The sequence below is a fragment of the Vigna radiata genome, chromosome 1, assembly GCF_000741045.1.
Source record: "Vigna radiata var. radiata cultivar VC1973A chromosome 1, Vradiata_ver6, whole genome shotgun sequence".
In the NCBI taxonomy this organism is placed as follows: domain Eukaryota; kingdom Viridiplantae; phylum Streptophyta; class Magnoliopsida; order Fabales; family Fabaceae; genus Vigna; species Vigna radiata.
This window is the reverse complement of record NC_028351.1, coordinates 18,852,999-18,867,633: the sequence shown is the minus strand read 5'-3', so window position 1 is coordinate 18,867,633 and position 14,635 is coordinate 18,852,999. Positions and strand designations below refer to the sequence as shown.

Genomic DNA, 14,635 nt, shown 5'->3' with positions numbered 1-14,635 from the left:
TTCGTTGATACGCCGGAGCGTTTTCCTTCCTTATGCTACCGAACGGGAAGAACGCCGGAACGTTCTTCTTCCTTCCTTCCTTCTCCACCGAACGGGAAGTCATTTCCTCCTCCTTCCTTCCTTCTCCACCGAACGGGAAGTCATTTTCCTAACTTTCCCTCATTCTTCTAAGTTAGAGGAAGTCATTTTCCTGACTTCGTTGGTACGCCAGAGCGTTTTCCTTCCTTATGCTATCGAACGGGAAGAACGCCGGAAAGTTCCTCCTCCTTCCTTCCTTCTCCACCGAACGGGAAAATCAGAATTAAGTAACAATGAAATGCCTCGTATCATTCAACTTATGGCTTCATAAGTACATGCTTTATTGCGGTTCAAAAAGAAAGATTTTAACTAAAGTACAATTTTAAATGAGATATATTCCATGTATTCGGAATTGGCTTCCCGTCTAGATGCTCCAGTCGGTAAGCCCCATTATTCAAACCTTCACTTATTCTGAATGGCCCCTCCCAGCTGGCTGCCAGTTTTCTGTGAATCTTCTCCCTCCGAGCTTCCCCGACTTTCCTCCAAATGAGATCGCCCTCGATCAATTGCCTTGGTCGCACCTTAGTGTTGTACCTTCGCGCGACCAACCTCTTTAGTGCCTCTGTCCGGACCGCTGCAGTTTCCCTTCTCTCTTGCAACACGTCCAGGTTTCCCCTCAGACCTTCTTCATTCGCCACTGAGTCATTCACCTGTCTTCTCAGTGTCTCCTCGCCCACCTCGACCGGCATCATCGCGTCCGTCCCATAGGTCAGGTTAAATGGGGACTCTCCTGTTGCCCCGTAGGGAGAACATCGATACTCCCACAGGACCGATGGTAATTCATCAACCCAAGCACCCTTTGCCTCGCCTAATCTCCTCTTCAACTCTTGTATGATTATTTTATTCATTGCCTCCGCCTGCCCGTTCGTCTGGGGATGCTCAACCGAACTGGTGACATGAGCTATGCCCCACTCCCGATAAAAGGCTTCCAACTTCTTATCTATAAACTGCCGACCGTTGTCCGTAATGAGCATTTTGGGCAACCCGAACCGGCAAATGATCTTCCATACAAATTTCTGAACTTGGGCGGCAGAGATTTTTGACAAAGGTTCAGCCTTTACCCATTTTGTGAAGTAGTCCACTGCCACCAGCAAAAACCTCATCTGAGACCGCCCGGTTGACAGTGGTCCAACAATGTCCATTCCCCACTGGGCGAATGGCCAAGGGGACATTATTCCTTGCAACTCCACCGCTGGACCGTGGAAAATATTCCCATGCTTTTGGCAGGCTTCACATTTCCGGACGAACGCCATGCAATCCTTCTCTAACATCGGCCAGAAAAACCCTGCCCTTAGCACTCTAGCTCGTAGAGTTCGCCCACCTGTATGTCTCTCGCACATCCCTTCATGCAACTCCCTCATAACGTACTCCGCTTCGTTCTCCAGCAAACACTTCAATAATGGAGTGACGTAACCCCTCCGGTACAGCTCATCACCTATCAAGCAATACCGAGCGATCTTCTTGGCCTCCTTGGTACTTAAGGCCCCCCCGTCATCCTGCTTCCGAATCAATTGTACTATCTCGTCCTTCCAGGTACTTTGTATTCCCCTGGTAGTAATGGCGCAGCATTCCACCGTCGGCTTGGTTACCAACTGTCTGATCACCGAAGATAACCCCCCTTTCGTGACTCCGCCGGCCAGCTTCGACAGTGTATCGGCGCGGCTGTTCTCCGATCGAGGAACATGTCGCAATGTGAACTTTTTGAAACTTGAGGCCAATTGCTTGGCCTTGTGAAAATATTGCAACAGGAGATCATCCTTCACCTGGAAGCTCCCATTCATCTGTCCCTCGACCAACTGGGAATCCGTTCGACACTCCAACCGACCCACTGCTAGGTCCTTTGCCAACTCCATCCCGGCCAGTAAAGCCTCATATTCGGCTTGGTTGTTGCTAACCATGAACTGGAACACCAACGATTGCTCAATCAATATCCCGTTCGGCCCTTCTAAGACCACTCCCGCTCCTCCTCCCCTTCGGCTAGACGACCCATCAACCGAAAGTTTCCAACAGAATTCCCCCTCTTCAGGGAGTAGATCAACCGCAAAATCTGCCAAGTGTTGACCCCGTACCGACCCCCTCGGTTCGTACCTCAACCCAAACTCCGATAGTTCTACCGACCACCCTATCATTCGGCCCGCCAAATCTGGTTTCCGTAAGATCTTAGCTATCGGGTAGTTCGTTCGCACCACGACTTGAAACCCTTGGAAGTATGGCCGTAACCGCCGAGCGGCATAAATTAGGGACAGGGCCACCTTTTCCAACTGCTGGTACCTTAACTCTGCCTCCTTCAAGCTTCTACTGACGAAATACACCAGTTTGAACTGAGGAACCTCCTGTACCAGGGCCGCACTAATGGCCCCCTCCGAAACTGCCAAGTAGATCTGAAATTCATGCCCAGGTTCGGGCCGACCCATCACGGGGGGCTGGGTAAGAACCTCCTTTATCCATTTGAAGGCCTCCTCGCTCTCTTCATCCCAACATTCCCGCGCGGTCTTCTTCATGGCCTTGACGATCGGTTTCGCCCGTCCGGCCAGATGAGGGATGAACCATGACAACGACGTTAGCCGCCCCACCAGCCTCTGAACTTCCTTCACCGTCTGGGGGCTTCTCATTTCCAACACCGCCTTACACTTGTCGGGGTTTGCCTCAATTCCCCGTGCGGTCAGCATGAAACCCAGAAATTTCCCCGCCCTTACCCCAAAGGTACACCTAGCGGGATTGAGGCGCATATCAAACTTTCGAAGTTGCCCCATAACCTCCTTTAAATCCGCCAGATGTTCCTCAATCGACCGACTCCTCACCACCATATCATCGACATACACCTTCATGCATCTTCCTATTTGCCCTTGAAAGACCTTGTCCATTAGTCTTTGGTATGTAGCCCCTGCGTTCTTCAAACCGAACGGCATGACCTCATAGCAAAAGGTTCCTTGCTCGGTAATGAAAGCAGTTTTATCGCTGTCCGGACGGTACATAGGTATCTGATTATACCCTGAATAGGCGTCCAGAAAACTCATTACCTCATACCCGGACACTCCATCTACCAACGCGTCAATGTTCGGTAGGGGGTACATATCCTTCGGGCAGGCTTTGTTTAGATCCGTAAAGTCAATGCACATCCTCCACTTACCACTGCACTTTTTTACCATGACTACGTTGGCCAGCCAAGTAGTGTACTTGACTTCTCTTATGAACCCAGCCTCGATCAACTTCTCCACCTCTTCGCCTACCGCCCTTCTCTTCTCCACACCTAGCCTCCTCTTCTTCTGAGATACCGGTCGAGCATCTCGAAATATAGACAACTTATGCGAAATAATGCCAGGGTGGATACCTGGCATATCCGACGCAGTCCAGGCGAACAAATCCTTATTCTCCACCAGCACACCCTCCAACCTTTGCCTTTCGCCCTCCTGAAGGTCCTTGCCGACCATTGTCACCCGGTCTTCGCCTTCTAGGAGACATGGCTGGATTTCCCCCATCGGTTCCACCCGGTCGGTGGTATCCTCTCTTGGGTCCAACTCTGCAGCCGATGTTGCCGGACGGGTTTCGCACACCCTATGCCTTGGGGGTTGCACCTTTAATCCCGCCGCGTAACACTCCCTTGCTACCCTCTGGTCGGCTTTAACCGTCCGGATCATGCCATCATCTGCGGGATACTTCATTGTCAAGTGAGGGGTGGACACTATTGCTCCAAACGCATTAAGGCAAGGCCGTCCCAACAGCACGTTGTATGAAGTTTCCGCCTCTACCAGCAGGAAACGCACCCTTAACTCCTTCGCCCCCGCCTCTGCCCCTAAGCACACCCTTAGGTCCACATATCCCCTTGTATCAACCCGTTCTCCTGCGAATCCCAAGATTTGCTCGTTAAAAGGCATTATCGATTTGTCCGGTATGTCCATCTGTTGAAAGGTTTTCCAATATAGGATGTTAGCCGAACTTCCCTGATCAATTAACACCTTTCCCACGCTGTACCGAGCGATGATAGCCGTTATGACCATGGGGTCATCCTGGTCTGGGTCTGGTGCATGGAAGTCCTCGTCTGAAAACGTTATGGACGGCATGGTCCTTCTACCGATCCCCACCTTATTCACACTATGCAAGTTTCTCAAATGCCGCTTTCGGGCGGCTGAGGATGCCCCTCCTCCGGCAAAACTGCCCGATATGGTATTTATTACCCCTCTCAGAGGCCTTTCTCCACTTCCATCGCCCTCCGTTCGTTCGGCAGTCGGCTGAGCCCTCTGCCCGACCGGTAGTCGACCTCTGTGCCTTCCCGGGGTATCCCTCGGGTTAGGATTCTCCCTTCGAACAAACTCCCTCAGGTGCCCAGCCTGTACCAGGCTCTCCAACTTATCTCTCAACGCCACACAATCCTCCGTAGAATGCCCCATGTTCTGATGATATCGACAATGTTTACTTTCATCCGCTCCCCGTGGGGTCGGGGACCGTGCCACCGTCAGCAGATTAGCCCTTAAGGCTTCCTCCAGGACTCTCACCCTCGGGGCACTTAATGAAGTGTGATGGAAGTATTGTTGCGCTTTTTGTATTTCTGTCCCTCGTTTCACCGTCATTCTATGTTCCCCTCCGACCGGCCGTTTTTCTCCTCTTCTGTCCCGCCCTGACTTCTCTCTCGTTACCCCCTCTTCCCCCTGATCACTACGGTACGACCTCCCCTCCTCTATTCGTATAAACCCGGCTAACTTATGCTGCAGTTCACCCATAGACTGGGGTTCCTCCTCGTACAAATAATCCACAAAGGGTCCAGGTTTGAGCGCTGTCGTAAGCGCGCTTACTATCAGCCGTTGGTCTACGTTCCTCACCTGCCGAGCGGTTCGGTTGAAGCGCTCCCTGAACCCTTTCAATGACTCTTCACGCCCTTGCTTCATCCTGACAAGGGCTGTATAAGTCAAACCTCGCGAACGGTTTGAAGCATACTGCTGGCTAAACAACTGCCTCAGGGTAACAAACCCATCAATGCTTCACGGTGGCAGTGAGTGAAACCAATCCAAAGCTTCATCCTTCAAGGATAAAGAGAACACCCTGCACCAGACCAGCTCGTTGGATGAATAGACTGCCATAGCATCTACGAACGATCGTAGATGTTTCACCGGATCCGACGTGCCCCCATACTTCTCAACCCATGGGAAAACCTTATTCTCCAGCATTACTGCCCCCATAACATTATTAGTAAACGGGTGCAGCCCCTCAGCCTGATCAAACTAGTCCTCACCCTCTAGAACTTCTTCGAATTGCTGATTCTGCCCTGCAAACTCCCTATGCCTCTCCGGGTTTTCCTGGTCACGTCCTATATTTTCCTCCCCTCTTCCCCTTCCCCTTCCCTGAACATCTCTCCCCCTCCCTCTCCCGTTCAACCCCTCTCCTCTACCGATCCCCCTCCCGTTCGGCCCATCCCCCCGACCGGCCCCTCTTCCTGCTGGCCCCTCCCCCCGGTCAGTCCCTCTTCCTCGACCCCTTCCTACAACTTCCCCTCCAACGGCTTCTCCCACCTCCTCCACCGATGGCCGCCGAATGACCTCCTCATCCCCAGAATGGACTGTCTGCACATTCACCGATCGCACCGAGGGTTCCCCTACCCCGTTCTCTCGCTCCGCTCGCAGAGCCGCTATCTCCGCCCTCATCTCCTGCATCTGTCTCTGCATCTCTTGTAGAACCTGCAACTGTAACTGCTTAGCCATTGTGTTCGTTTCTGGGTAAATCACAATTTCGGGCCCCATGGTGGGCGCCAAATGTTTCGGTGTTAGAGCCCGAGACCGAACCAACCCTTTAGACCAGCTTCCGACCGCCCGACCTGTTCGTCTTAATGATGTCTTTTGAAGATCAACCAGGAGGTCCTGCAAAGAGAACACTCCGACGCCCAAGTCAGATAATGGATCAATTAGCTAGGCCAATTTAGATTAGATTCAAGATTACTTTACCTGTCCTGCTATTCTTATTTATAGACTGCACATTCGTAACTGACCATTAATTTCATTGATTTGCTACATCTTCCGTTACATCTCCATCAAGGCACATCAATGCTCCTACAACCTCACTTCTACTCGCCCCGCACCGGTCGGCCCGACCGGCCCATCTCCACTGCGCTTGGTCCGATCGGCCCAACCGACCCCTCTCCACTACAGTAATGTTTCTTGACCTCACTCACTTGTATGTCCTTAATCGCTTTTGCGTGCCCAGCGCGGAACGAGAATTAGTTGAGAGGTGGCTAATGATATGACATTGAATGAGAAAAAGAGGAGGGAAGTCGCACTTTTGATGAAGAGAAGACGGTGTATTAAGTTGGACCGGTCTACTTTTTGCTCACACCAAGTTTTACTTCTCAGATCACCATGTTTACGCGCTACACCCCACGACAGTAGCACTTTATGACTGTTTGCAGCCACATTTTAACAACATGCATCTAATTACCTTTTGGGCGTTGATTCTTTCACCTCCACCTTTTGGAGTTCTACCTCTCAATTTTTTTTTTTATTTTCATTAATTACAAAACAAATCTTTTTTTATTTTTTATTTTTACTTTTTTAACCTTCTTAAAAAGTAATCCTAATTTTTACTTTACTTTCTACTTCAGTTTTATTTTGACAGACTTTTGAAACTTTCGAAAGAGTACCACCTCCCCTTCCTCTTTGCATTCAGACCCCACCCTCCACCTTTCATTTTTCAAAAGTTTTCAACTTTTCCAGTCATCTCCCCCACCTTCCACCTTTCATTTTTCAAAAGTTTTCAACTTTTCCAGTCATCTCCGGCGGTTGTGTGTGGCGGTCCGGTGATTGTGTGCGGCGGTGCGGCACGGTGGTTGTGGCTCTGTAATGCGGTGTGAGTGTGTGCGGCACGGTGGTCGTGGCTCTGTGGGTGTGTGCTGCCTTGCAGCGGTGGCGATGCGGTGTGGTGTGTGCGACGGTGCGACTTGAGTGTGCGGCAGGTGTGTACGACGATGCGGCGCGGTGGTGCGGCGATTCGTTTGGTTTCTGCCGTCGAGAGGTTAGTTTTCGTTGCGCTTGATTTCATGGTTTGCAAATGTATGTGATTTAGGGTTTAAGATTGAATTGATTTTTGCTCTGCGCGATTGTTGTTTTGCTTTGTGTTGTGAAGTTTCTGGTAGACGTCTGTGTGTGTGTGCGTAGGAGGAAGAAGACAGACCTTAACGGATGTCGGACATCCGTTTCACCTTAAACGGATGTTGACATCCGTTAACGGATAATCAAATCCTTTTAAGGGTTTATATTTTTAACAGTAAATTACATACCTCTCCAGCACAGAAAAACCAGAGAGAGCAGAACGTGAGAAGAAAAATTTAGATTTCTTTATAAGATATTAGAATTAAAATTAATCTATAAATTAAATTTTACTAAAGGATATAATAGGAATATAAATAATAAATAAAAATATAAATAAAAAAAAGAAAAAATAAAAGTAGGATGAGGAGGTGGAGGTCCAAACAGGTGAAGGTGCAGGAATCAACACCCTTATTTTTTTTAGTTTGCGTTTTTATTTTAGTTTTATAATCCATATCTTACTTTTATACCTCCATCCATTTTAGTATTTGGCATCCCAATTTTTCATATACACACCATTTTTTTAAAAAATTAAAAAATATATAAAAAAGTTTCTTTTTTTACTTTCTGGTGTCACTACAGCCGTCCGCATTTTTAGTGTCCCTTCAAAATATTTAAAAATAGAAAAAATATAAAAATTCCAAAATTAAAAATATCAAATAGAAACACCGTTCTTTTATAAAATTCTTGATTTTTTATTGTAACTGGAAATATGTATGAGTCATGTCAATCTTTTTTAATTATTTTTTTAAATCAAAATAGTTTTAGAAAACGACATAAATTTTAAATTTTTTATTATAAATAAAAATATATAAAAGTGAGGTTAATTATTGTTGGATCCAAAATCTCAAAAAGTTTATTTTTTTTCTTTTGCACAATCTTTTTTCATTAATTTAAAAAAAAAATAAACATTTAAAAAAATTACATTCATTTTGCATAATTAATTAAATATATAGTCTTCAGACCAGCATTGTAGAGTGTTAATATATTATTTACGTATATTGTCTCTTATGGACATATATTGTCTAATCAGTATAATTTAAAGTCTTTGATCATTGTAAACTTTTATAATCTAATTTTGTATTATATGATATGATCTGTTCATATTATATCTTCTGTTTTACTTATTTTCTTGCAATACATTTTCTTGGGATCCATATTTTTGTAATGCAAAGCATATCACAACAAAATGTTGTAATCAAAACTCAATTACTTCGTCTAAAGGGGTGATGTATAGTTTAATTATAACATTTGTTTCCTTGAAGTTTGAGTATTAGCAATATCATTATTCTTATCACAATCATTCAAAACATTTGCAATTTCTATCATCTTTTTGAGATTTAGGCATTATAGATTCCTCTTCAATAAGAGCATAAAAACTATTCTGCAAAGCCATAACAATACTTTAAAAATTATTTGCTTCTTCTAGTGTATTTGAGTTTGAACCAATTAGTTCATTGAGGAAATTTTTTACCATATTCTCGTCATCATGTTGTCTCATAAAAGGTTGCAAATTTTGATTAAGTGCACTCTCCAAATTCTACATATTATACAAATTAATTTGTTTTATGCAAATTTATCTGCTCTTGCATCTTGCACATTAGAATCTTGAACCAAAGGTTTATTAAACTGTGAGAAATTTTCTTTAGTTTCATTCTTGCCTAGTTCTTGTCTGCATCAACTTCTTCACTAGATCAATTTTATACTACAACATTACCTACTAATTAGAACATTACAGGAACATAAATTTTTTTAACATTATTTCCCTCCTTAGATTTCACATAATCAAATTTTAAGTCTTTTCCCTTCTATAGTTTCCAAGAACATGCCCAACCATCTTACAAGAACAAAAGGGGCACGTTTTACATATTCCAAGTCTGTTATAAAGGCATAATTAGGTCTTTCCATTAAAATTTGATTAGGTAATTCAATCAACGTATCTATATCAACCAAAGTCTTAGTAAAAAAGAAAACTCTTGATTTATTCATAGTATTATTATCTAAAGTCGAGGGAATGCCAATTTCCCTAACAATCGGAAAATGGTAACCATGTATCCTTACCTAACATTGACCTTCAATTAGTTTTGTTAAAAGTGAATTAGGCGTATTGTTTTTCTTTTTCTTTACTTAAGTGTTATTTCACAAGTTAATCTCTTAATTTTTTAGAAAAAAAAAATCGATCGTTTCATGCTACCTAAATTAAATTATATTAATATTTCCAAAAAACAATGATAATAATTAAAAATAATCTATCTACGTTAATTCAACATTGAAATAATTTCTTTCTTACACACAAATAATTGCTCCATAGATTTCTTTTATATATTTGAATTTATGTAAAATTATTTTAAAAAATATATTAATACTTACATATTTTATATTTTTTTATTGTAAACAACATAATCTCTAAACCACTTAATTTTTTTATCCAAATCTCTCGAGTGACATTGTTAAGGTTAATCACTCCTCATATGAAATATTCTTTGCTTTAGATTTTATGCTTCATTACTATTTTGTTCTTAAAAAGTGTCTCAAAGTGTATAAGAAATATTTGAACTATCTTAGGTTTCGACCTCTAAGCGATGTGGAACTATTGGGCGTGGTAGAAACATAAACCATTCAATTGAGGTCTAAAGGGAATGGGGATTTATCCCCGATAAAGAGCTTGAGGTTGAGATCTGGAGTGTCGACCTTCAGATAAACGGTAAAAACTTAGTATAGTAGCTATATTTTCTATTATGAAAAATTTAACCTACACTATATGTATTGTTTTGAGATTTTTTTTTTTTTTTTGAAAAACAATACATGCAACGTTTCTTGTGGAAGAAACTATTTTGTACAATTTTTTCTGCATCAATAGTAATTATTTGTTTCTTTATGGGAATAAGATTTTACAGTAAGAAAACAAGAAACTATAAACCATTTATTATAAAATCTTCTATAATAAATATTTTTTAGATAATATTATTTTAATAAAAAATATTGTATGGTATAAGATAAAATCCGATCAGTAGGTTGGAGGATAAAGTATTACTTACAATAAGTAAATGGTATGGATAGAATAGTGAGGTTATTCGATATATTTGTTTTACATTACAAAAATAAATAGGTAAAAGAAGCTTATAAACTCTTAACACAGACATTAACATTAGGGTTTCACGTTTGTGGAGGTGACATTCATTTGATACGCTCCACATAAGTTTTTTAGCAAAAAAAAATAAAAAATCAGAGCAGGTATGGATAAAATGGGAATAAAGGAAAATTTGAGTTTCCCCATTTTTTGTTCATTTATTGAAAAACCAGATTTAGGTTTTTTCATTGGCATTCTTCATAAGTGGTTTTCTTCACGCATTCCTTCTTTTACTCCCTCAACACAACCACCTTTCATTTTCCCAATGCCCCATTTTCCACAACCCCATCAAAACCCTCCAATTTCTTCCCAATCTTCACCCACGTGCGAGCACCGTAATCTCCATGGGTGGGGTCCCCACATGTACCTAGGTGGTCTGTCGAAGTTGGTGTGAAAACGGATGCAGGCGAAGAAGGTGAAGCAGCTACTGAAAGGGAGTCTGTCCAGGGAGCGGTAGATATACAAGATGAGGAAGCGGGCAAAGCTGAAGGCGGCGGTGTAGGAGCTGGAGCGACCGTGGGAGGTGGTGGATAGGGTGGCGATGGCGCCTTATCTGTTCTGCAGAAAAATCATTGATGTTTTGGTTAAGCAACATAAAATATTTGTTGTTGGTTGTTATAAAATTGGTATAAAATCTTGCTATTTTTCTAAAAAAAATACTAGCTGAAATGATTTTGGTGGACCACGATTGATGTTAGAATGGTCAATTGATGGTAGAATATAATTCTATCATGAGTTGTTTTGTTCAAAAGGGTTATTTCATTGAGGCTTGGGCTGTTGTGGCTGAAATGGGAGAAAATTTTTGTCCTACTGATATTTCGCCAATCGTTACATCTATTTCCCCAATCTTTTCATGGATTTTTGAGGTGTTGTTTACAAATTAAAGAGGGGTTATGATCATTATTGCTCTCCTACAACAATATTAAATAAAATGTGTATATTTGGTTTCCTAGTGAAACCAAACACAATTTTTTAATTAACTCTTTTGTATTTAAAATATGAATTCGAAAGTACAAACCTCAAACATATAAGAGGTTACATTGACGGTAAGAATAATAAGATTATTATGAATGTATTACTTCAAGAAATAAGATTACTATTGAATTCAATCATTTTTATTGTTGTACAAATAACCTTTCTGAAATAACCACATATGACTTAGTAGATAACCATTTACTGCACCAAAGAAATGTGGTTATTGTGATTGAATTAAACCACTTTTATTGTTGTACAAATCACCGTTCAGAAATAACCACATAGGACTTAGGAGATAATCACTTACTGCACCAAAAAAAAATGTGGTCATTGGGATCGAAATAAACCACTTTTATTGTTGTACAAAACACCTTTTGGAAATAACCACAAAGGACTAAGGAGATAACCACTTATTGCAAAAGAGATATGTGGTAATTGAGATCGAATTAAACCATTTTTATTGTTGTACAAAAGAATATTCTGAAATAACCACATAGGACTTAGGAGATAACCACTTACTGCACCAAAAAAAAGTGGTCATTAGGATTGAATTAAACTACTTTTATTGTTGTACAAAACACACTTATGAAATAACCACTTAGGACATAACAGATAACAACTTACTGCACTACTGCACCAAGAGACATGTGGTCATTGGGGTCGAACTAAACAACTTTTATTATTGTACAAAACACTGTTCTAAAATAACCACTTAGAATTTAAGAGATAACCACTTACTGCATCAAAAAGATGTGGTCATTGAGATTGAATTAAACAATTTTTATTATTGTACAAAAGGTCATTCTGAAATAACCACTTAGGACTTAGAAAATAACCACTTAGGACTTAGAAAATAACCACTTACTGCACCAAAAAAATGTGGTCATTGGGATTGAATTAAACCACTTTTATTGTTGTACAAAATACCATTCTGAAATAACCACTTAGGACTTAGTAGATAATCACTTACTGCACCAAAGAAATGTGATCATTGTTATTGAATTAAACCACTTTTATTGGTGTACATAACCTCTTTCAAAAATAACCACATAGGACATAATAGATAACCACTTACTGCAACAAATAAATGTGATCATTGCTATTGAATTAAACCACTTTTATTGTTGCACAAAACCTCTTCGAGATATAACCACACAGGACTTAGTAGATAATCATTTACTGTAACAGATAAATGTGATTATTACTACTAGAGTTAAACCACTTTTATTATTATACATGTAAATAACCACTTACTACACAAAAAAAATAAGAGCACTTAAAATGAAATATAAAAAAGTTAAATAAATATAAATTAAAATAATGAAATAAAATAAGGTAAAAAGAGAAATAAAAATAATAATAATATCTTGTTACTTAATCAGATGAAATTGAGTCTTATTTTTCTAATTCTTAAAGTGACTTAGGGTGAAATAAAGTATTTTGAATATATTTTAAATTATTTTTTATTTTTTTTTTGTAATATATGTTTAACAGTTTTTATAGAATATTTTACTATTATTATTTTCTTCACTCTAAGCATTTTTATACAAATATTGAAGATAAATTATAATTTAAAAATTTTATAGCACAATGTTAGTGTTTTATTATTTAATAAAACATAAATAATTTTAATAAAAAGTAATATAGTCATTATTTTGTATAAATTTTGAAAAAATGGAAATTATTTTATATTTACTTTTAAGAATGTTCTTTGTGATTCCTGTTCATTACTATTTTTGAAGCTGCTGAATGTTAACTTATTCCTCTTAGTTTTAATTATTCACTCTTCTTGATAATGATAGATATATAATATCAGTATCTTTTTCCCCTTTCTACTAAATGCTAAGNAAAATGGCAAAACACAAAGTTATGATATTATCAGTTGTTTTCTCATACCTTACAACAACAATTTAACGCCTTTTGCTAAGAACAATTGTTCTTTAGTTCTTTCCNACTATTTTACAGCGGAGACAGTTAAATAAAAGATTATTACAAAATTTCCTACTCATAAAAATCATTAAATCTTTGAACCAATTACATGAGAATAGTTGGCCAACATCCAGTAAGTATCGACAGAGGGACTCAGAATCCTCAATTTTACCAAATCCTTCAACTTCTCTTCCATAATAGATGCTGAAATCAATGAATAAATAGAATGCTCCCTGCGGTGAAAAAGAGAAGAATCGTGTTTAAGTGGAAAAACAGACAAGAAAATGATGAGACAAAAAAAGAGGTGGATAATTAATAAGAAAATCAATTGCACCTGGGGTTCGGATATCTTGACACCATCTATTTCTCTAAAACTTTTTACTAAGAAATCCCTTCGCTCCTTAAATGCTCTAATCATGGTAGAAACTGCTTCCCCACCAGCATAACCTAGTCCTAACCCAACAACTGCAGCTTTCTGGGCAATACTACTGGCCCCTGAAGTGAACTAAATTCAATATGATGCATCAGCCACTACATCTCGCATATAATATGGTATAGAAAGAATAGTCCAGCTTATTCCAAATGAATGCTAAAAGCTTAATGAAATGATAAATCCGTTTGATGTATTGCAGATTGTATCAAAGGGAAATCAAGACAAGTATAGCATTGGATGAGGCTGATGATATGGCCAAAAATAATAAAGCATACTTGACTTTGGATCTTTCCACATGCACCAACAAAATGTTTTGGACTAGCAATATATCCAAGGCGCCAACCCGTCATTGCAAAGGCCTNTNTGAAAACAGATCAAAAACATCATAATCAAGTTTATAGGCCTCCATGTCAAATCATTAATTGCAACCACACTGTGAAATACTGTGAAATAGACCATAAGCATTTGAATATAAAATAAGAATGAATGAACAACACANCATTCAACTCTAAAAAAAGTTACATACTGACCTTAGAAAATCCATTTACAGTTAGACTTCTGATTTTTTTTTGCCATTAGTTGGTGATTACAATCTATACCTTCCATCAGTTTTTGCAAAGCACCATGTCCAAGTATTAAAATAAGTCAAAATAGTAAAAGAAATCTGCACATTTAACTATTATCTAATAAGAGATACACTACTAACAACACTACTGCAAATCAGAATAGTGAAGCTTAACTAATTACTCTCTTAGTAACCAAGGTTCAACAACAACTAGAGTCTATTGAACTATTATCTAAAACAGAACTATAGTACATAATATAGGTCTAAAATCAGAAAATTGATGCATCATAAATCTCCAAATTAAGTGGGCCAAGAAGGGACATACGTAACATAAGTAATTTATTACCCAACGAGGAGTCTGTTCATTAATATGCCAAGAGGCAGAATCAAGCTTTCAAACTAACTTTCATGACTTCAATGAATATTTTAACATACCACCCGAGAAGGAATACAGA

The 14,635-nt window shown here is 39.9% G+C and overlaps 3 protein-coding genes across 3 annotated transcripts in view; all 3 read right to left on the bottom strand.

Moving 5' to 3' along the window:
• Positions 1-383: 383 nt before the first annotated feature.
• LOC106758713 lies at positions 384-5,252 on the bottom strand. Its single transcript, XM_014641680.1, has 2 exons — positions 5,127-5,252; positions 384-5,024 (listed from the first exon to the last, which is right to left on the bottom strand). The coding sequence occupies exons 1-2, from the start codon at positions 5,250-5,252 to the stop codon at positions 384-386; spliced, it is 4,767 nt and encodes a 1,588-aa protein (XP_014497166.1).
• A 42-nt stretch (positions 5,253-5,294) lies between these two features.
• Positions 5,295-5,810, bottom strand: LOC106758704 (protein argonaute 3-like). The gene has a single exon (XM_014641668.1). It carries the CDS (start codon positions 5,808-5,810, stop codon positions 5,295-5,297), a length of 516 nt encoding a protein of 171 aa, XP_014497154.1.
• A 7,295-nt stretch (positions 5,811-13,105) lies between these two features.
• LOC106768432 (bifunctional aspartate aminotransferase and glutamate/aspartate-prephenate aminotransferase-like) overlaps positions 13,106-14,635 on the bottom strand; it is a 3,745-nt gene continuing 2,215 nt past the window's right edge. The window contains exons 2-4 of the mRNA XM_022778656.1: positions 13,891-13,974; positions 13,517-13,687; positions 13,106-13,415 (exon numbers count right to left, since the gene is read on the bottom strand). Coding sequence (XP_022634377.1) covers positions 13,194-13,415; positions 13,517-13,687; positions 13,891-13,965 — 468 coding nt within the window. The 5' untranslated portion in view covers positions 13,966-13,974 and the 3' untranslated portion in view covers positions 13,106-13,193. The remainder of the gene's footprint in view (positions 13,416-13,516; positions 13,688-13,890; positions 13,975-14,635) is intronic.